Source organism: Drosophila montana, unplaced genomic scaffold, assembly GCF_035044405.1.
Source record: "Drosophila montana isolate Dmon_TW-CO22-7 unplaced genomic scaffold, ASM3504440v1 contig_3733_1, whole genome shotgun sequence".
NCBI classification, from domain to species: Eukaryota; Metazoa; Arthropoda; class Insecta; order Diptera; family Drosophilidae; genus Drosophila; species Drosophila montana.
Window position 1 is genome coordinate 2,499,206 of NW_026998620.1, and position 23,869 is coordinate 2,523,074.

Here is a 23,869-nt window from a genome sequence, read left to right on the forward strand (position 1 = left end):
GATGTTGCGCCTCTGCCGCGCGCCCTCCTGTACAGCTGCCTACCCCCTCCCCCTCGCCGACCAGCTGCCGTTGCGGTTGCCTTTTGTGCGTAAAATTTTTATAGCCTACACTTGGGCGCCCGCGCAAGTTACGGCCACTTAATGAATTAACATTATTTTGATGGGTTTTATGATTTTTTCATACATGCACCACAAACTCACACAAATACAAACACACAAACACACACACACACACACACACACAGGCAATAGGCTACTAGCAACGGCCGCAACACCTTGAAAAAAAAACATCTTACAACTTTTTAATAAGCCACAAAAATATTTGAGAAATAAAAGAAAAAACATTTTTTTGCTTACGCCGAAAATTAGATGCCCTTTTAGACATATTGCTTAAGGATCTGAAAATATGCGGAAAGATATTTTTCTTTACAAATAAAACATAATGGAATTTGATTTGCGGCTGACCGATTCTATGGCAGCTATTTGATATATTCGTCCAATGTGGCTTAGATTATGCTTATATATAAAGGGCATGGTCGACCTCGTATATGCTGAGTTTGGTTATCATATCAGATATCATATCATGTTCCTTCGATTCTTACTGTAGAGCTAGGTGGTAAAGTAGGCCGATGTTAATAATATTATATATGTATATTATATAAAACTTGTATATGCTAAAGTTTGGTTAAGATATCTGGAAAACCAAAAAAGGTTTTCATACATAACCTCTCCGATTCTTCCTGTAGATCTAGATGATATAAGAGGCATGCTTAGAACACGTATATGCTAAGTTTGGTTAAGATATCTGAATAACCAAAAAAGTTTTGCCTTAAAGAACTTGACTTATGACTGATCGTTCCTATGGCAGCCATATGTTATAGTGCTCCGATACTGATAAGATTTCTAATTAATCTAATAAATCAACTCTTATAAATCAATCCAAGCTCGCTCAATATATCTTAAAAAACAAGAACCTACTCTTCAACCGATCGTTCCTATTGAAGCCATATGTTATAGTGGTCCGATGCTGACAAGACTCTGCATATAAGCAAAGAGCATAGTGAGCCCAATAAATGCCAAATGCCAAGTTTGATTAAAATATATTAAAAAAACAAAAAAATATTCAAAACAAAAACATATTTTTCGACCGATTCTTTGATATGATATGATATGATATATTGATATATTGATATGATATAGTTAATCGATGTTGATCATATATGATTCATATGACTAAATAAAAATAAAATAAAAAAAAACAAAAAATAAACTAACCTTCATGCAACTGGCTAACTATATCCATGATCCAAGCTGATCAAGAATATATATACTTTATGGACACGGAGATTTCTGGCACACTTCGTAACAACCCGATGATGCCCTGTAGAAGTGAAATCTGGAATAAAAAATTAAGTAGAATCGAGCATAAGCATAACTCCACTCAAATCATTTCATTAATATTTGGGCGTGGCGGCAGCCCTTTCTTTTATATGCTGCGGCCCGCATGGAAATTGCTTTTTAAGTACTTGGCTTCAATGCAGGCGCAGTGAAAAGTTTTTCCATGCAGCGCCAGGCGAGAGGGAAAATGCTGGGAAAATGCTGGGAAAATGCGAAAAGCTGAAGTGAAAGTTTTTATTAAATGCATAAAACGAGCCAAAGTCGTGACTATGTGTGCGTCTCTGTCTGCGCGTGTGAGTGCGTGTGTGTGTGTGTGTGTGTGTGTGTGTATCGGGCATGTGTATCGGGCGACATAAATCTAAGTGCTTTAACGCCCTTGTGGCAACTTTCGCAGCGCCTACTTTTGTGGCCAATGGTGCAAACTGTTTTAACAGTCTGAGCCACCCTTTGCCCACACCCAACCAAATGTATTGCTGTGTATGTGTGTGTGTGTGTGTGTATGTTATGTAAGCGTTGCTGTGGCGCTTTTGTAATGAGTTTTCAAGTGGTTTTATGCATAGGCAGGTAATTTTAACATAATGCCTAATGATGTATCTTTTGTGCTGGGGCTTACCAAATGGCCAAGCATTGTGGCAGGTACCATCACACACTCACACACACCCACACACACACACACACCCACAAATGGAATTGTAGTTTATGGGCAATAAGCAGTCTGTTAGGCAGCCCTTTACTTGTTCTGTTCCATAGAAACAAGCTGAGTTTGCCAAAAATAATGTAAAGCGACTTTTAAACACTTAAAGCTGAATATAAATAGGAGAACGCATTTAAAACAATTTATATAAGACATATTCTTAGGCCCTTAAGAACCTACTTTAATATTATTCGCAATTTATTTTTCACGTTAAATTCTATATGAGCCACATACAGAGTACTTCATGGTCTCATATGCCTCATATCTATTGTTATAGTATTTTAATTAAACTCACGTCGCTTCGATTTATGAGTCTGTACAAACTAATTACGCACATTGCTTATCGCAAATGCATTATTTATCAATGTGTAGCTAATAACTATTAAAGCAACATTAATTGTTGCCATGGAGCAACAATAAAACTACTTAATTATTATTTAGAGCTATCGATATCAACTAGCAGCAAATATCCCAGAATTCAAATGCGCGCTCAAAATAAAATTCCCCAACGATAGAATTTCCCGTTTGCACTCGCATTTTGTTTAGTTGGCGAGTTGTTCGCTCGCACGCACACACACACACACACACACACGTGTACGCGCGCTTGCTCTGGCTCTCGCTCTCTCACAGCAGCAGCAGCAGCAGCTGCCGCATATGCCGCACCGCGGCGAATTCAAGCAAGCCAACGGCGGCGAATGTATCTGACAGTTGAAACAGTCGCCGTGTGTGTGTGTTTTGTCTGTCTCTGTCATCATAGTCGCCGTCGCTGTGGCCGCCGTCTCGTTGCGCTTCAGTTTTTCTGATTGTGGCCCAAGCAAAAAGCAGGCAAATAATTTTTAAAAAATTCAATAAAATTGTCAATGAAATGCGCACAAAGCAAACTCATTTGCTGACAGATCATAAATTAAATAACTAAACAAATAAATAACTGCAAAAATACGCGAAAACAGTGTGAAAATTTCGTGTGAAGTGCGTACGCCTGGAAAAATTCTCTGCGCAGCAGCCGCCTTTTTTTCGGCCAAACAGCGAACAATTTGGGTACCAAAGAATATATAAAGCAAATTAAGAACTGAATCAAATTACAAACCGATTAATCCGATGTGTATTTATATATATATGCGGCAAACTATGGATTTTTATGAATTCCAAAGGCCTGCAGCAAAAAAACAATGAAGATACAAATACTATATTTATGATTGTGCATCAAAATATGTGCCAAATTTCAAAAGTAAAAAACTTCAATAAACAGATATGACAATAAAAGTGTGTGAATTAACTCAAATATAAATAAGCGAAAAGAACAATATGAATATATATTTCAATACATATATATCATATGTATATAGTGTACAATAGTGCGCCCATTAATCTTGTTGTTGTTGCCTTTGTTCGCTGCGCTGTTGTTGTTGTTCTTGTTGTTGTTATTCGCATTTTGTGTACCTTTCAAGAAATCAATAAAAAAAAAAACAGAACGCAGCCCAAAGGCCAGGCAAATTTGCTCAAAACGAGTCGTGAGAGAGCGAATTGAGAGCGCAGCATGTAATAGTGAGCAGCAGCAGAGCGAATGAGAGCAAGAGAGAAGGAGAGAGCGAGCGCTCGTTACGTTTTGTTGACATTCTGCCGCGCCGCATGCTTGCTACAAGCCCAGCTTGGGTTTTGTTGTCTCCCTCTCGCCTCGCCTATAACAACGCCAAAGTTTAACATATTTAGCAAAAGAACGCGAATGACTGGCAAAGAAAAAACACAAATAGCCCAATATATTTATATCATAGCGAAGCACAGTTAGTTGACACAATTTACAGTTGACAATCTGCCGTGTTCGCCCCTTCTCGCCGCACTGCGAATTGCCATTTTGGCAACAACAACTTAAACAAAATTAAGAAAAACAAGGGTCTACGCATTTCGGGTACTCTGGAAACCACGTGCCAGCCCGGCTCTATTGATTTTTCGCATATCCTGCATCCTTTTTGCCGTGCATGCGCATCTATCCCCATACATACATACATACATACATATGCATATCCCCAGTGCACTGACCTTAGCCATGGAACTGCCACTCACAATTCGGAAATTCTACGTTTATTTTCCCAACAAATTAACAACATTCAACGAGTCGCTAAAAACAACAATAACAAACAATTTTCTGATACACAAACTCATATTTATTGTACAACCAGAGCCACCACAATGTGGGCCATTCATAAAAACCGCTAACTTAGGGGGCGAGAGAGAGAGAGAGAGACAAAAATAAATAAACATTCCCATGTGCTGTATGCATAGGAAGTATATTTGATTTGGGTTTTTGGAATGCGGCTGCTCAAGTGCGGTAATATGTGGGCTATCAAACAGTCTCACGCCCATTAGAGCCATCTACCTTATAGAGAGCTGCCTAGAGAGCTGCCTCGACTATGTGAACTCGGTCAGTTCTGAGTGTATCTTAGTGAAATTTCGTATACAAACTACTCTTTGGTGAAGAAAGCATATATACTGAAACGGGTCGAATCGATTAACTATATCATTGAGCTGTCATATAAATCAACTGTTGAGAACTGCGTTTTTATAAAGAAAAAACTTTCTTATTTAAATTTCTATTTATGTTATATTTGTTAGAGTATTTCATGTTCGGCACTCGCAGCTAACTATTGTTACCTTGTTTACCCATAAGATCAGCCCAATTTGCAGTCATATCGTTTCCAGTCTCTTGAGTGCCCAATTAGATGATTTCTATTGACACTTGAGACACTTTAACACACTTTCACAGCGAGCATCGCCCCGCCCACATACATATATCCGACAGCTTCTAGAACGGTTCTATAAAGCTATTTTTGTTATTTCTGTAAACAATGGCAAATCGGCTTAGGCCCATTTGACCTACTATGTATATGTATATATGTATATGTATATATAGGGTTCGGATAGCTTCTACTTCCGTTTGCAGCATGGGGCAGCTATAAAATTTGTTACCTGCCAAAACGATAATAGGTTCACTTTTTATCAATCACACACACACACACACGCACACACACACAGATGGGTCGCCTATTATTATTATTTATGCATATGACAAGCATAATGGAGCTTATCTCGGCAAGCGGCCAACGACCATAAAAAAGTCGTCACGATTTCGACTGTGTGCGTGTGTGTGTGTGCGTGTGTGCATGATTTCTATTTATGGGTCACACTCACACACACACGCACACATGTATATATGTATATGTCTCTTCAGCTATTTTCTGCACTTGACAGCGAACAGTGGGCAATTTTTCAATTACATTTGCAATCACAAAAAAAATACCAAAAAACTCAGCTTATCAAATTGCGCAAATTGGACCCGAAAAGTCGCCGTTTATCAGACCCGAAACATTTTTTGGATATTATTATTGTTTCGTGTTATTAAATATATACGATACCCGGTTCATATGGGGAAACTGTTGTGGCTAGGATAATACGCACTTGTGTATGTTTATTTAGCAGGCGGCATCTCCATCTCTCTTAAGTAAGAAATATTCTTGATAGGTCGATAAAGTGCCGTTCTTCTGTTCTTCTCTTCTCTTCTCTTCCTCATACGTCTCTATGAATAACTATGAGATCTCGACCCCGACATATCCCATACTAGTTTATCTTCTTTTTATTAGATATTCTTCTTTTCTTCAAAATCGATAAATATCGATTTACAGATTCGGATTTTTGATCAAAGCTCTCTATAAAGTTTCTACCAGCTGTTATATATATAAGTTGAATATATTGAATATACAGCTCAATTGAATATATATGTTCCCATACTCGTCCTTGATTTTTATTATAGCCACATTCTAAAACGCCTTCTCCAAAAATTCTAAACCGATCGCACAATAAACACAGGAGTTATTTAAGAGTGCAAAAGCGTCTAACTAAGGAAAGCAGAAAGAATCGAGCATTCAAATGTGTGTGGGTACACGTTCACAGGGTATCTGCCAGTCGAGCAGCCGCGACTAAAGCATTCTGCTTGTTTTATAAGCTTCGCCTAGTTATCGTCGCCCATAAACGGGCCCAACAATTGTCGCTTGATTGACCAATTTTCTGAGCGCTCGTTTTCCAATATCGGTTTTTATGGCCATAGATATACCCTACCCTGCAAGTTGCATACATTTGCCGTTGCGTATGTCTGCCTTTTATGTGTCACATATTGTTACTCTAATATTGTTTTTATTGTTATTATTTATTATTGTTTTTATTGTTATTTTTATGGGTAGCTGTAACCTTTCTCGGCTCGTTGGCTTACTTTATTTCTGTTTGACTTTTATTTTACTTTTATTCCATTTCGCATTTTGCATGCGGCTGCAGTTTGATGAGCTGCTAATTAGCCCCGTCTGCTCAACAGTCACGAGCAACACTTTAGCCCCAGCGCATGGCGTGCCCGGGCAGCGTTGAATGAATCAGCACGGGCCCACTGTAATTTGCACTTTGTACAGCCGCCCCTCCCCTCCCCTCCCTTCCCCCTGCTGCGCCTGCTGCTACTCCACGCCCAAAGTCCCTCTGTTGTTGGCTGCGCTGCAGTCACTTGCCGAGGTTTGGGGCATATTAGTTGCTGCAGTCCGTGTGCATGATTGACAGCTGTTGGATTTGCTTAGTCGTTGTGGGTAATTAGCCAGCTGGATTGGCAGCTGGGCAGGCAGGTAACAGCATTTACCTTTTGACCAACTCTGACCTGATTCCTGGCATATGAGTAGCTAATGCTGATTTCTGTGCGTCAGCAGCTCGGTAACTGCAAATGACTTGAGGGTTTAAAAGTTTGACTAAAGAGTTTTTAAGCAATTTCTGAATGAAATATCAGTTCTCACCTATTTTCCACCCGTGTTGGTGGATTTGTAGTATTATTTACTATTTTAAATGGATCGTGATTGAAAAATTAAACAAATAGGTTGATAAACAAAAAACGTGTTTTTACCCATTCCACTTATTTCTGTGGAATTGTAAACCTCTGTTTATGGCTAGCTTTAATTACCAATCTTAAAGAAAATCCATTTTATACCATATAAACAATAGAACTTCAATTCTATATGCTTAACTTGAGAGTTTTTCAAGTATTTCACATTTTTTTCACGCGTTTGCTTGTATATAAAAAATTGCTGTAGCAAGTCTCAAATGCAATATGAAATAGATCATTGCATTTTAAATTGTAATTGGCAAAGAACAGCTTCTCACCTATTTTTCACGTTGTTCTGTGAAACTGTAAAAGTAAGCCTCTATTCATGGCCTGTTCTTAGGATTCGTGCTGATTTTGATTACCAATCATATAGACAATCTTTTTAGTCAATTTAACAATTTTAAATAATTCTTATGTTCCGTTCATTTTTCACACGTGTATGTGGATTTACAAAGTCGCTTTAGCGAGTCTCAAATGTAATGTTAGACAGATCTTTGCAAATAACTGAAAACTTATCGATCGATTGTAGTTTAATGAAAGTCACAACGAACAGAACAGGATTTCACCCATTATCCACGCTAGCGTGTGGATCTAGTCTGAGCCTGCCCAGCTCTTCCGATCTGTGTCGTACTGAGATTGTCGTCATTTTCATAGACAATTTTTCTACATTCAAGCACTCGAATTCTAAGGCTCCATTGAAGCGCACTCTTGTGTCGTCTATGGCCGACGTGGGCATCAAATCGGCGAGCTTTTTTTTTTGCAGTTTTTGTGCTGCGGCATGTGGCATGAAGCAGTCTGCGAGTGCCGCCAGCTGTTGCACACATGTCAACGCTGGGCTTGTCAATTTATTGCAAGCTCTTCATAAGTTTTTCGTTTTTTTTTTTTTTGCTTTTTACTTATAATTTTTATTTATATGGTCACACACGCGCAAGCGAGAGGGGCGACTGTATTTTTATGCGGCGCTGCAGCTGCAGTGCCACGCCCCCGTGTTTTTAAAGATTGAACCGCGTTGAACTCTGCGCCGCAGAGGGCAAAAGAAAGCGCCGCAGAGAACAAAGGGCGATCGAAAGAGAACGCAAAAACAATGCGAGAATCGAACGGCATTAAAAAATGCAATAAATTATCCAAAAAAGTGACAGCGGCGAGTTTTGTTTTATTTTTTAGGATCTTTGAAAAAACAAAAAAGGTTTTCAAGCGCAGAATTAACAAAGCAACAACAACAAACAAAAATAAAATTGAGTACATTTTTTATCTATTTATTTCTAAAAATTTACGTGACAGTGCAAAAATGGAAATCATTTAAGCAACTAAAAAAACTTTAGCTAGAACCGAAATATATAATAAAATGTTGTAACAAATAAAAAATACAAAAAAAATAAAAACAGCTGCACAAGTAATAAAACGCAGCGCACAGTGGTACAAAAGCGCACAAAACGCAAGCAAATCGAAAGAAAAAAAAAACGCACAAAAATCAACGGAAAGTCAACGAGTGAGAGCGAGAGAGGAACTGAGTCCAAGCACAATGCCACGCCCACTGCAGTTGCCGCTGCTGCAACTGTTGCAACTGTTGCAACTGTTGCTCTTCAGCAGCATTGCCGTGCAACACGGCGGCACAGCTGCCGCGCTGCCCAGCACAGCTGCGCCAGCGGCATTTACTGCGGCCGCAGCCAGCACAGAGCTGCCCCTGGAGAGCTCCACGCAGCGCCAGTTGCCGGATCTAGTCAATGCGGAGGAGCCGGCCGGCTCCGGCTGGGAAACACTTGAGACTGAATTCAAATTAGCCACGCACAACAGCTCCCCCACCGCACCCGCAGCGGCAGCCGCAGCTCCAGAGGCGACGGCGCCCACATCCATTGAGCAGCAGGATCAGCCGCCGGCGATTCCGGCAACAACTTTGGCCTTTGCCCATGCCGTTGCCGTTGCCGGCGACACCATGGACTCGACTGGTTTCAGTGGCGATGCCACGCCCCCCTATGCCGCCGTCGATGATAGTTATGGTAATTAGAGACGCAAATATATTATTATTCGCACTGCATTTTTTTCTCCCACTTTCGTACTTGTTCTGTGACTCATGAGCGAAAACTGACCCCAGATGAGCGCCAATTGGAACTGTTGACGCAGTAGCTTGTTGTAGTTCATCAGTGACAATGAGATCACAAACTATATCAAAATTTAGCTCCCTGATTAAATTCAACAGAATTCTTCTAATAAAATGATTGCACACAATGGATGCTATGTCCAAAGAAAGACTTCATACATTACTTCAAAGAGGTTCTATTAAAATCTGAGTGTAATGCTAAAAGAAACTCACCAACGAATCGAATATGTAGAAATCTGAAAGAAAAACAAAAAAAATATTTTCATTATGTTTATGGGGATATACCTATTTTTATATATTTTTATTTCTTAAAAAATTTAGCATGAAATATGAGCTTATTTCTATCAGTATATTAATCTCAATGTATCTATAACTGTATCTATACGATATACAGATAGTATTGTTCTAATAATGGAAAGCTAGAAAGCTAAAAAATTTAGGCAAAAATGTGTTTTGGAAAATATTAAAGACAATTAGCATTCAAGATATTTTTTTTTTGATAATATCCCTGTATTAATTATGTCTTTTCTCTGGGATATGCCTATTTTTATATATTTTTATATTTCTCCATGTTAATCTTTCAATAGCGATATTTATCTTTAGCCTTTTTAAACATACATTTCAAAAACGACGTTCTATATCTAGGATATACTGATGTATGTCATCTTTCTCTTTACTTAAACTTTATCGATGTCTAGAACCTAATATCTAGAAAATAAACTAGATATTTCGAATATTTCTCAGCGCTCTAGTAAAAAAACTAAATATTTAAAATACAAATAAAAATCTAGATTTAATCCCAAGTTAAAATAATGTCTAATAATTTCAAAAAATCCCATATAACTATAATACTGAAGCTTGAATATAAGTATTATCTGTGATAGCTTTTTCTCAAGTTTACCTTTAAATATAACGAGCTTAGTATTGAGAAATTGATTTCTTGTACCAGTTTTCAAATATAGCTTTAAATTTGCAAGCTTGGATTTTTTTTTAACTTAAAAATCTGCTAGCTTAGTTCAGCAAATGCTCGTAATCAACTTATTGTAATACGTTATTAATAGCCCGTACTTAATTTAATTGTGGGATTCAAAGGACTTGAGAACCATTTATTGTAATACGCCCACAGCCCAAAGCACTTTGCTCAAGTTGGGTTTTGTTTTTTTGTCGTTGTTGTTGTTGATTTTACGCCTGGACAGCTGCCCAATAACTCATTAAAGAATTATAAATTGCATTCGATGAGTGTTTACTGTACACGACTTTTCCATTATGGCTGGCCGGGCCCCGGGCACAGCCGAGTTCAATGGCACCAGAAAACTTTTGCAGCAAAACTTGATGGAGCTCAAGCGGAAAACCAGGAGGAGGGAGGGGGGGGGGGGTATAGATAGTAGACAGGCAGACGCAGTTGCTCAGTTATTATCGATAGATAGAATAACAATAGCAACAACAACAACAACAACAATTGTGGCCATACTTTGCATACTTTCGGGCAATTAACGTAGTTTTCATTTCCGGCTTAACACGCAGCCATGTCGGAACCGAACCCCATCCCCATCCCCGCTTGGGCCTAGCGTTAACGTGTAATATGGCTAGATTCTCACGCAAAAACTTTCAGCTTTTGCGAAATGAATTATTTAACATTGTTTTTGCGGGCCAAGTTTTTGGGGCCACGCTTAATGAAATATGCCCGGCAATTGACACCGGCAACAACAACAACAACAGGAAAAAGGACTGGCAGCTCGTCAAAGATTTCATTCGAATCGACGCCACACGCGATGCCCGGCGCTGCGCGGCTAAAGGGAGGGGGGGGGCAGCCAAATAGCAAACAGAGCAATTAACAACTTAACTTTTATGGCCCACAATTATTTGGTATTTATTGTTAAGCTCTGGCTGAGCGCTATCTTTATGGGCTCTGGCTTTAAATTTCAAAGCCGCTGACAAGCTAACTGGCCTGCATTTAATTGTAACAAGCTCCAAGTACCCCCCCCCCCCTTGAGCCATTTCGAGCTGGTTTGGGGCCACGCGGCGTATGTGCAATTTGCATGCTTTGCAGCTCACATTGCGTGTTGGCGCGCATTTTGTGAGTCTGCACAAAAAACCATATTTATTGAGAGGGCCCAAGCGACTGACAGCTGGCAAATTGTAGATGGCAGCCATTGGCCCGGTGGGCGTGGCTATTGTGGGCGCTGATTTGTTTGGCCGCACGCAAAAGTACAATTAAAATGCATTTAGCTTTGGTTCCAGCATTTGCGTCCAATGCAAATCGACATAAATAACCCGAAATGGCAAATTTAGGGCAAAGTCCTCGAGTAGTTCAAGGATTAATCCAACATTAAAATTCATGACTTGCCAGATGTAACAAATGACCCTGAACTTGAGTGAAAATTCAGTTGAATTCAGTTCAATTCGATAAAGCGACAGAAATAAACACTTTATTAAACCAATCGAAAATAAATGAGTCTTACATAAATTAAAACAGAAATGAAAACAGGAAAAATGAATATAGAAATGAATATAGAAATCTTAGATTTCAGGTTGAAACATTATAAAGTGTTAATTTTTGAAATTTTTAGTTAATATTATTCCTAATTTTATTTTTTTGCATATAGGCATCGCCCTTATTTGCTGTAACGATTTGATGAACAATCAGTCGTTCATTTAGTCAGTGATGCAGTCAATCAATCAGTCAGTCAGTCAGTTAGTTTATCTTCTATTTAAGCAGTAAGTCAGTCAATCTGTCAGTTAGTCAGCCAAATATTGAGTCAGTCTGTTAACCACCAATCGGTCAGTCAGCCAGTCGGTTGGTCAGTGATTCAATCAATCAATCAGTCAGTCGATAAGTCAGTCAACCAATTAGTCAAGCAGCGAGTCAGTCATACTATTAAGCAATCAAAACAGGAATTGAGTCAGTCCGTCAATCAACCAGTTGTTGTTGATTAGTCAGACAGTCAATCTGTTGATAAATCGGACGGTCAATTAGTCAGGCAGTTATTCAAGCATTGAGTCAATCAGTCAGTCAATCAATCAAACAAACAGTAACTCAGTGCGTCAATCCGTCAGCATGTCAGTCAGTCAATCTGTTAATTAGTCAGTTAGCCAATCAGTTGAGCACTTAATGAAGCTGTGAGTCACTCAGTCCATCAATCAGTTAGTCAATACATTCATTAGTCAGTCAGTCAATCAGTCAGGCAATTAGTCAAACAATGAGTCAGTCAATCAATCAGTCACCCAGTGAATCAGTCACTCAATCAGTTAGTCAGCCGTTAATTCAGTCACTCAGTCAATCAATTTAGTAGTCAATCAATCAATCAGTCAGCCAAAAGCACTTGTATATACATATATCATAATATACTTATTATAAACCATATATAGATGTTCATGGTTCAGTGACTGCTGTGGTCTGTAGCCTGGGACTTGAACCCGCAACCTTCTTCTGCAGCTGCCTGACACTTATCTAATGAGAACAGTAATATATTAGTTGTTATTGTTTTTAAGTACATTGGAGCCTACGACTTAGTCGTATAAAAACAATAACAACTCAGTCTGGGATTTGAACCCGCAATTTGAACTGCCTCCCACAGTAGATATATAATTAATTGTTGGCCGATCAAAGGATATAAAAAACCACTATATAGACTACTAATGTTTAATTAATTACTTTTTAATTTTAATTGCTTCCCCATTTTATTACTTGCTGTTCGTTTTGTCTGATTTTGCTATTTGTAAATGCAGGCAAGAAATATAATATAGAGAACTTTATGCAAATTACTTGACAAACAGCCGCCACATCGCATCGCATCGCATCGCAACGCAGAGTGCGCAGTTGGGGAATGGGAATAGAGCAATTGACGACATTCAGCTGAAAAGTGCTCGGAGCGCTAATTATTATTACAGTCAAACAAATTCATTTGGTATTCAGTCGAGCGCCATATATGTATTATATAGTATCTATGGCAAAAATAAAGAATTATCCAACTACAAGGTTGAACAACAAATGCCTAATGGCATTTCTAGCGAATTTCTCGATTATTGCAAGCTTCGAACAGTGCCTCAAAACAGTTAACTGACGCTTAAAGTAAAAGCTCAAATAATAAAAAATAATGTACAAAATTAATTTCAAAAAAATGCACACGAAACTAAGATCAATAATGAGAGAACACCAGTTAAAATTGCTCGACTAGATGTTACCCTGTGATCAGTTAAAGTAAAAGCTCAAATAATAAAAAATAATGTACAAAATTAATTTCAAAAAAATGCACACGAAACTAAGATCAATAATGAGAGAACACCAGTTAAAATTGCTCGACTAGATGTTACCCTGTGATCAGAAAATGTTAAATTGATTATTTGAAGAATCTCAGAAACTCGAGAATTCTTATCTAGAAGTTACCCTGTAATTGTGCGTTCGTAAAGATTTTTACGAAATCACACAGTGTTGCACAATTATTAGCATGATTGATTGACTAATAGATACCCATTATTGAAGATTAACAAACGTCAAAAGCTGCCAACTTAAATGTTTTTACCTAAAATGTTGCCACTAAAAGTTACCCTGTAATCTGCATGCTTACAAAGGGTTTATACGAACACTTAAAAATTACAGTGTTGCATAATTTCTAATACAATATTGTCGATTACAATACAGTGTTGCATAATTTGTGACACAATCGCTCACAATTGCTCGACTAACAGTTACCCTTTAAGAAGTGTATCTAAATATATTTGTACAAAAGATTTCTCCAATTGCCGCATCATTTATGGCATAAAAAACTGTATATGTATGTTTTATAGATTTAAGATTAATTAAGGACCTCTCGCTTATAAAAGGATCTCCCATTAATATTCACAACAAGCAGGAATCTGTCTTGCGATAATTTTGGAAGAAAAAGAAAATATTTTAGCTTTTCACAATTCATTCGCCCTGCTGCCCCGCATGCTGGACCCTGTAAATTTCCATCAAGTCATTAGCTAAATTAATTGTTTTTCACAACTTCGCCTCCCCCTTCAACCTACTTTGGGGTAAAGCCCCTTGCCCCTGTTTCGGTGCTGTTGTTGAGTTAATTTTTGTGTTAATTCATTTCGCGCTTAAGCTGAGAGCTGCCATCACAATTTCGGCTACAGCCGAAAAGTGCAGCTCATCAAGTGCCTGTCTACAGATGCCCCCCCTCCCCCCTCCCCATCCCTGGCCGTGCAGCACACTGAGCTATATGTCGCCCACATCGCGGAGTGGCACTTGAGCGGCGCCGAGTGGCATGAAATTGAAATTGGTTTGCTCGCAACTTGCAACTGCCAACTTGCAACTGGCAACTGCCAACTTGCGACTGGCAACACGCAGCGCGCAGCGCGCCTCGCTGAGCGGCTCCCATTTGCAATTAAATGCATTAAAGTATCTGTCAGATGCAGCCTGTTGACGGCATAATGACAAACAGCAGTTGACAAAAGTTTCCCCCCACCCCCTCCACCATCCGCCAAGCCCAACTCTTTGGGGCAGAATTAAGATAATTAATTCTCGGCGAGATGCCATGTGTAAGTGTCATAGGTAAAAGTTGCAGCTAGAAAATTTACGAACTTCCCTACTCTTATACCCTGTTCACATGGCGAAAATGAGTATATTTGTTTGCCCGTCTGCTTAAAACCAAACAGCTTCAAAATGGTTGATTTCCCTTCAATTTATATTTACCTACGCCACAGTTTGAGAGTCGCTGCTGTATATTTACAGTTTTAGAGCAACAAAGCAGACTTCAGTCACCTGCTTTGAAGGTGAATACAAGCGAATACATTCTTCGCTTATATATTCGCTTGGTACAGATCAGAAGGCACTGATCGATTCATGAAAAAAAAAACCTGCCTTGAAGAGTATTCTGCAGTCGCCTATACCCGTCTGCAACTTTTAACGTATATTTATCTAAAGTTTCTGGTTTCTGGTGCAAAGACACTTTTTTTTTTTTGGTCAACTTGTAAAGTTAAATACAAGTTTAGCTGGTAAATAGATTTTGAGTTATTTTTTGGTATATCATCGGCGCTGGCTCGAATCTCAGTTTTTGGCCACTTGAAGTTTCCGGTCCAGGCGTAAACTTGGCTAATACAAATTGACGTAACTTTTTGGCTTGTCAACAGCAAGCAGCAGGCCAAAGTTTTGCAGCGTTTTTTGACAAATGATTTGCCTGGCAAGAAAATCAACAAAAATAAACACACGCACACACACACACAACAAACAGCGAGCAAAATAACTAAAAACCCGGCCAAAGCAAACTTTGCACTTCAACTTTGCAGCAAAACTTTCAGAGTGAGTGTGTGTGTGTGTGTGGGGGCGTCACTTGTACAAAATTTTACAGGACACTGAGTTATGAACATGACTTGTCAAAAAACACATTTAAAGTGCAAAATAGTGAAAGAAGCAGCTGAAGAAAACAATCATTTAGTAGCCCCAGCATCAAATGCGAGCGCATAACTAACAAAAAGCATAAATCATTGAACTGCTGCTGCTTCCTCTTCCTCTGCCTCTTCATCCGCCTGGCTAAAAAAATATAGCCATCAATCATTTAGCTAGCTGCTGTCTTGATTTTAATTTGCGACATGGCTACACACACACACACACACACATGCACACTTGCTGGCAGACGCTATGCAAAAAGCGTTGCATATCCAACAGGCGCGTGCTCGAGGCGTCAGCCCTGCGGCTGATAAGCCAGGTTTCGCTCCGTGCCTTGACACTGCCTCACTATCTCTCAATCAGCCTCTCTCTCAATCAGCCTCTCCCTCTCTCTTGCCCTCTTTCTCTATATATATGCTTATCTCTTTCTCTCTCACACATGTGCGTGCCCGGCTGCGCTTTTTATGCCCAAAGACCTGGCTAACACCTTTTGCAACAATTAAAGCTAATTTGCTACCTAGCACGACTGCAAGATACCCTGTACTTAGTGCAGGCAGACTGCAAAACAGCTGCTCAAAAGCTTTGCTGTTTTAGTAGGAACAACAGATTTCCAATTATAAGAATATTTACTAATTTTCATAACGAATTTTTTGAAATCCTAAAAATGCAGAGCTGGCAATTTTATGCTGCTAACTTAATACAGGGTATACAAAAAAATGCTTCACATTTTACAATTGTAAAGTTAGTTCTGCAAATTCTCCTCTTTTTAATATCAGCAGACTTTGCTATTGACTCCTTCGCCTACTCAGTTGCTCGCAGCTTAAACTTGTTGAGAATTATAACTCCGGTTATATATCAACTGTTATTTACCATATAAATCATATCATTTATTTAATTTATATGACATGTTTACTGCAAAACTAAGCAGATCTGAAACGAAGTTAAAAAATATAAAGCTAAAAATTCACTTGAGTTAGCTTCCCATATGCCCTGTTCGCCCATTAAAAGCAGGGTATACAAATCGACTGCATTGTTGCCGTGTTAATTTATGAAACTCCAGTCGGACGCTGTCTGCCTGCAAACAATGCAAAACCAACTGAATATCAACAGATAAACCCTTTTTATTTTTAAGCCAAGAGTGTACGGCCCAAAAAAAAAGATCTGCTATAAAAACTGGTAGCCGAGCCAACAACTTCCGCCTAACTGCACTTCAACATGTACATTTGTGCGCCAGACGACAACGATAACAACAACAACAACAAGAGTCCTGGAATGCTGAACAAGAGCATCAGTCACAGGCCCAACCCTCTAAGCCGCCGCCTCTGCCTGCTGTTGGGCTGCCTTTTTTTGCACTTGAAAGTCACTCGCAGCCTTTTGTCTGCCTGTGTGTGGTTGTGTGTGTGTGTGTGTGCGTGTGTGTGCTGCTTAAAGTCATAAACACCTTGTTAGTGCTGCAGCTCGACATGCTGAACGTGACATTGATGCCTTCTTCTTTTGTGGCTGTGACTCCTGGCGGCAGATATGTTGTCTGTCTGCCGCCTCCTAAACAGTTTCCGTGTCTCAAGCCTTGTGAACTCGCCGGAAGGACTGCCCCTGCCACAGGGTGTGGCCATGTGCAGCTTCCTGTCGATAACCTTTCGCATGTGGCTAGAAGCCGGCGCCGCTGGATTTATCGCTCAATTGTTTGTGCCCCACGGCTGTGTGGCACACACATAATTAGCTGAGAATATGAGGCGCAGCTTTAAAAATGCGTAGTCAAAAGCATTGCCAGCTGCCATAAACTGAACTTTTGGCCGTTGTTAACACTGTCTTAGTTTTAGCTGTAAAAATATATGATCCCAAATATATTAAAAGTGCTGTAAACTTAACAGTTTTTCTTTGGTATATGCAAAGGCAGCGATGTGTAGCATTTAACGTGCGCAGTGTTGTAAAACGCAATACAACAATGTTTAAAATTCAATATTTCTCTGAGCTTACTTTTGAACAATTGATGCAAGTCGAAGAAAAACTCTTTGCCACAAAGTAAAAGCGTTAAATAAAACATATTGATTTCATACTGCCACAAAAAAGTTGTGTCATTTTGCAACACTGTCAGCCAACAGCAGCTAGCTCAAAGGGAAACTAACAAACACAGCGAAATAAGAGCTCAAAACTAAATTCTTAAGTGTAGCTAAAAATGTCCTAAAAGATTTCGCAGCACTTATCTCCTTAAAATACCAGCAATTTACAACACTGCCATGCAAATCCATAACGTTGGCGAGCACTTAAAGCTAAAAGTATCCTTCGGCTTTAACGAAAAGTGACTGACAAACTATTTATCCGGACGATCCTTTGTTATGTGCTTGGCTAATGACCAAAACGGACACATGTCAAGCGAGCTCAAAGTTCGCAAATTTGTGTCCATTGTCGGGCAAGTCAAGAATCGTCTACAGTTACGAGTCAAGCCAGATGACATGTGCCCAGCAAATGGCCCCAGACACGAGTTCAACATTATAAAAGGGTTTATTTGTATGCCAAATGGTGTATGTGTGTGTGTGTGTGTGTGTGTGTGTGTGTCCGTGTGTGTGTGTGTGTGTGTGTGCATTGAGTATGCCTTATAGATGACACATCAAGTTGAATAATAGCTGGAAGGCACAACGAATTCTATGCTGACTACATTAGACAGCACAATGGCTATAATTTGTGTTAAACACAAATGTCTCAGCGTTTAATGAATGAAAGGCATTTGATGCTTTGGGGTATTTCAGACCTAATTTCCCCAGACATGAACATTCTATTCAGCAACTAAATAAAGCACTTTAATCATATTGAAAAGTATTTATACGCATTTTCGTATTAAGATTGACACTCGAGCGTCAAAATAGATTTAAGCGCAATTAGTTATGTGCATGTGAAAGAGCAAGGTTTTTGACATGCACTTTAATTGCGTTTCGCTTGTTCATGCTTCAAACTAAACAAATTATTTCACAAAACAACAGGACAAGCTGGCAGGACTTTTCCAAAACTTCTTAAAGCAGCTTTTCTGCTTGTGTATTTCATTGCCAGGTGGCAGCGCTGCAGTTTAATTTAGCATGCAGTTAAACAGCCTGGTAAATGTTGCTATGCATAGTCGTCTAACATGAGCTTAATAAACTGCCAAAGTCTTGGCCAACATTTGCAGTACATGTTAACATTAACATGAATTAACTGTCACATTAGCTTGGCTTTCATTGCCAGGTGGCAACGCTCCATTTTTATTTATCATCCAATTCAACTGGTAACGGTTAAAAGGTATATCCACCATGAACCATTTGCAGTTCATGTTAAAATTAACATGAACCTGATCTATGTGTCGCACGAGCAAAGCTTTTCTTGCCAGGTGGTAACTCCACAGTTAAATTAATCATGGTGTTAAACTGCCTGGTAAATGTTGTTAAGTAAATTCAAATTGTTTTAGCCCTGGCCAACATACATGTTAACTTTAATAAGAATCTGCGCTTAGGCGCTGCCACGCCTCCCATTGCGCGCCCCTCTTTTGCAAGCATCTTTTATTCAACGTGTGAGAAACTTTTTCATTTACTTGTTTTTTCTATTTGTTTCGGCTTTATTTCACATAATTTTTGCGCCTTTATGCGAGGAGCCTTTGAAGCGCCATTGAAGGGCAGCCAACCGCGTCGCGTTCACATGTCAAATTGCATGTGAAGCTGTGTGTGCGTGGGTGTGTGTGTGTGGGTGTGTTTGGGTGTAAGTGGGCGTAAGAGTGTCTGTGTGTGTGTGTGCAGGTATGTGTGTGTGTGTGTGTGCTTGGGTCTTAACACAGCTACACATGCTTAATTGTTTGTTTGCTTCTGTGTCTGTGACAGCCGCACGCCTCTCCCTCTCTTCCTCTCCCCCCCCCCCTCCCCCTCTCTCCTGCTGTCTCTATTTACGCTTTGCACGTCGCCTTTTGTTTAGTTTTTACGTCTGGCCAAATGCGAAAGCAGCTCGTAAACTTCAGCGAGAACAACAACAACAACAATAACACAGCCTGAAGGACAACAACTAAATAAGGCTCACGCGTAACAATAGCAAAGGATACCCTACAAAAGCGGGCCTAACGCTTCACAGACCAACTATGGCACAAACCAAAAGACTTCTCTTTAAATTACAATTATTTTTATGGTGTTTTTTTTGGCAGCTTTTAACTGAAACATTTATTTGGAGCACTTAATCAGCCAGCTGCTTCTTGTCTGTTTTTTCTATTTTTTCTATATTTTTTTTTTCCTTCAATTTTATTTTTAGCGTAGTTTTTTTTGAGGCTCAGACAACTTAATGCTATTTGCTTTACACTCCCACGCACACACACACACACACAAAAGCAGACCCAGTTGTGCGCACCTTACAGTCCCTTCGGCATCTCAGTCTCCTTTCTGACACGCCCCCCTACCCTCCTTTCTGGCGCCCCCCTCGCAACAGAGCCTTTGTTTGCCTTTCTTAACAACTTAAGCACGTCGTCTATATTGGTTTTCGGGCGCTACTCTTTTAAAAAAAGATTTCGCTTCCTGCTTTTGCCTTTGCTTTGTGAAAATAATCACGCGCAGCTTTGAGATTCTTTTCTTTATTTATTTTCCACCATTTCTCCCATTTTTCTTCTTTTTTTTTAAGTTTTTTTTGCACAGCTTTTCTTTTGCTTTTTCACACTTGGCTTCTTCCGGTTGGCGCCCGGGCAACTCATAGTGCGGCGCTCTATTGTTTTCTTTTAATTTGTAGCTCTGCTCGTTGCCTTAAAAACTCGACAGGAAGGGCCAACGACTGTGCGTTCATGTCTAACAGCATATTAAGTCAGTGAACCGGTTCACAAGAGCTTTAAATACGTTGTCGAACTGGTTCATAAGGTTATAAGGGTTGCTGTTTGGGGATATAAATCAAATTGTAGACCTTTAAGTTGCATTAAATCAAATTCAAGTTCACGAGAGCTTTGAATATGTTGTTGAACTAGTTCAGAGTGAGAACTAAGAAAGAGTTAAAAACGGTTTACAGTTGAAATCATAAAGACAGCTCCATTAAGGGATTATAAATCATAATGTGAACCTCAAACATTACTTTAGTTTAAATATAAGTTCACAAGAGCTTTACATATTTTGTTGAACTAGTTCAGAGTGAGAGCTACTTAGCTACAGTTGGGTTTTAAACAGTTGGCATCTATTATGAGGATTGCTTTTTTGGAAATATAAATCATAATGTGAAGCTTTGCATTGCATTGAATCAACTTAAAGTTCACGAGAGCTTTAAATAAGTTGTTGAACTAGTTCAGAGTGAGAACTAATAAAAAGTTTAAAACTGTTCACAGTTGAAATCTGATGTAAAAGCTGATTTTAAGGTATACAAATCATAAAGTGAACCTCAACATTAAAGCTTTAAATATGTCGAACTAGTTCAGAGTTGTTGAACTAGTTCAGAGTGAGAAGAACTAAGAAAGAGTGGAAAATAGTTGTAGGGAATATAAAATTTGCATACGCCTTGCTACTCATTCAAAGCTTATACTCGTTGGGAATTATAAGGCATACTGCAATTAATATGACAATAATTGTTTTAATATATTGATTTACTAAAATGTTCCGCCTGCCACCTTGGATTATTATTTACTGAATTACTGAAATTAATTTGATGTTTCTTCGTTTATTTATACAGCCTTGTATTCTCCTTTATTATATAGTTCCATGCCTAAACAGAGATATGAATATGTGGGAATATACAGACAGTTCTATAAATAAACAAAGATGCATCAAGTTAATTTCAGAAATGAATAAACTAATAATAATATTATTTTCCATTCTACTAATGAGGGCCCCAAATAGAAGCCTTGCTCCCATTCTGTCTTGCTAACGAGCTGCTTCATTCCACGTCATAATTTAGCAGAGGTATGACATTTGACTTTTGACATATGACATATGCCGATATCCATCTCAGGTTAATTTCATTTGTGCTATTTCAAGCACGGGTCAGAATGAGTACAGATAACTACAGATAAGTACAGATAAAGGGGATATTTGATTAACCTGCTTTGAGCTTAGCTTCGAATGAGGCATGTTTGGGACATCAATCAAACGGAAAACTTAGACTGTCGGGATTGATCGACTGGTTGATACCCTGAACTCCGCTGCAGTTGAAAACTTTCTCGCTTTCATCTATGAATAATCAAGCATGAATTCCATATAAAGCAGCTCTGCTTCTTCTCTCCACACTGTGGTAAATAACTTCTTAAGTAACTTCGGTATTTAAAGTCCGATCATTATTAAATTTACCAGCCATAAGCATGGCATATATATGCGTGTAAAAAACAAAGCTCAGAGCTATCATTTGGGAGGAACAAGATGAGATTTTGAAAAAGTTGCATGTTTTAACGTGGATTTTATTATAGGAGAAGCTACATTCCAAGTTTTGTGCATCTAGCTCTTATAATTCATTTTGAAAATCGATATTTATCGATATTACGAAAATCAGAGGATAAGAAGTCTGTTGTATACGAGATTATTTATCTCAAATTTTTAGTCTGAAGCTTCTGTAGCTTTTGAGTTCTGCCTGTTGCATACGAGATTATTTATCTCAAATTCAAAGACCGTAGCTTTTGTAGTTGCCGGAATCAACTGACGGACAAGTCGATATGCACTCTATGGGTCATTTTAAATGTCAATAGCTCAGCTGCTCAGTTGAGGCAGAAATGGCGTTAGAATGTGGCAAAGCACCTGGACAGGACTCAGAAGCCATAAGCCAGGAGGCAGGAGCCGGAACATGGCGGCAGTGAAGCAGCGCATGGAAATCAATTTACGGCTAACTAACGGCAAACAAAGCGGCTTCACATGACTGTAAACGACATGGCGAAAACCAATCAGGAGCACTTAATGCCCCACCGAAAGAGAGCGAGAGAGAGAGAGAGAGAGAGAGAGAGGAGAGAGAGAGAGCAAGATTAAGATAGCGGGGCACAAAGAAAATATAGAGCCTGTGCCGCGGCGCTCTGTCTCTGGCATCTGTCAATGCTATTAACTTTTGTGCCGCACACACACACACACACACACGCGCACGCACACAGATAGAGAGACACCTCCACTTGGAGGACATTTATCCTTTGGCGCCTGAGTGTATGCAGCACTTTGTTGCTTAATTGATTTTAATGCCACGCGCACGGGGCCTACAATTTGCCAACGAGTTTCTCGACTCGACTCGAGTCGAGTTGAATTGAGTCTATAAATTGGCTTTTTCCTTTGCCCCGCTATCAACTGCAGCAGCAGCTGCTCTGCTCTGCCGCTCTGCCGCTGCCGCTGCCTCTGCTCTGCTGCTCTGTCCATTTCCCATTTCCATTTCCGTTTTCAATTGCAAAGGAAGCAGCGCTGGCAAAGTGGAGCAAAAAAGAGAGAAATGCCATTTATTGAATTGTATAAATTTCTGCACATTGACAGCGACTGTTTATTTTACACACACACACACACACACAGAGATGTGTGTGTTCTGTGTTTTGTTAAGCTTTATCGCATTTGCATGGCAGCGCCCCCCGTTGGCACGGGTCAAGTGCTTGGACCCGCCGCCCCCCCACCTCGCCCCGCCCCCTCGGGTCACTCATTTGTTCTTTTGATTGGTGGCAAACGCAAAGCGTTTTTGCCTTTGCCCTTTCATGTCCATTTCGCTTTTGTTGTATTAGTAAAATAAATTACCATTTAGTGCTTTTTGCCACTAGCATTGCAGCCACCCCCCCCCCCTCCCCTCTCCTCCCTGTCTCTCTCTGTGTCTCCCCCAAGGCGTCACACATGGTCGACTGTTGTCCTTTGGCCCTGGCAAATGAAATTATTGCTGCAGCTTTGCATCCTTTTGCTTGGATTATAAGCGCACATGTGGGCTGCTCCAGACGTGCCTGTGTGTGCCTGTGTGTGTGTGTGTGAGGGTGTGTGTGTGTGTGAGCGAGAGAGACGCTCACAATTGCAGCCATAATAAATTGCTCGCAATCGCATTTCCGTTTCTTTATGCGCTTCGATTACGTTGCGCTTGACTGCTGCCAGTTCTATGCCCCCCCCCCTCCCCCTCTCCCCTATACCATCCTGATCGTAATTGAATATATAATTTTTTTTAGCTCCTTACACTCACACACATGCACATGCTCGTTCGCTTGTGAGTGGCATTTGAATATAAATCTGCTCGCAAAATATTCATTTCAATTTATTTGACTTTTCTTTTGCTCTCGTCCATTTTTTTTTTGTTTTTGGTGTTGTGTTGTCTGTTTTGCGAGTTTTATTTGTTGTTTAATAAATTATTTATATGTATGTATGTGTGCGTGCTGAGCAGCACTTCCGGCTGCGAAAGTTTTCTATGATTGTCAACCTCTGAGGGACTCGCAGCTGTCTGTGCGTCCTCTCAGGCTCTTAAAGTGATGCCTAAAAGCAAAAGCCACTTTCA

The 23,869-nt window shown here is 39.6% G+C and overlaps 2 protein-coding genes across 5 annotated transcripts in view; one reads left to right on the forward strand and one right to left on the reverse strand.

The window, feature by feature from the left end:
* Positions 1–23,869, forward strand: part of Ptp99A (Protein tyrosine phosphatase 99A) — a 150,835-nt gene that overhangs the window by 99,567 nt on the left and 27,399 nt on the right. Inside the window, exon 1 of one of the 4 annotated variants that reach the window (XM_064693341.1) lies at positions 8,506–8,995. The exons of the other annotated variants lie outside the window; for them this stretch is intronic. Within the exon in view, the coding sequence (XP_064549411.1) occupies positions 8,521–8,995 (475 nt within the window). The 5' untranslated portion in view covers positions 8,506–8,520. Of the gene's footprint in view, positions 1–8,505; positions 8,996–23,869 lie in introns of those variants that run through there. 4 annotated transcript variants of the gene reach the window in all.
* LOC135435993 (uncharacterized protein C2orf42 homolog) overlaps positions 9,310–23,869 on the reverse strand; it is a 44,931-nt gene continuing 30,371 nt past the window's right edge. Inside the window, exon 6 of the mRNA XM_064693346.1 lies at positions 9,310–9,332. The gene's annotated coding sequence lies outside the window, so the exon portion shown is untranslated. The remainder of the gene's footprint in view (positions 9,333–23,869) is intronic.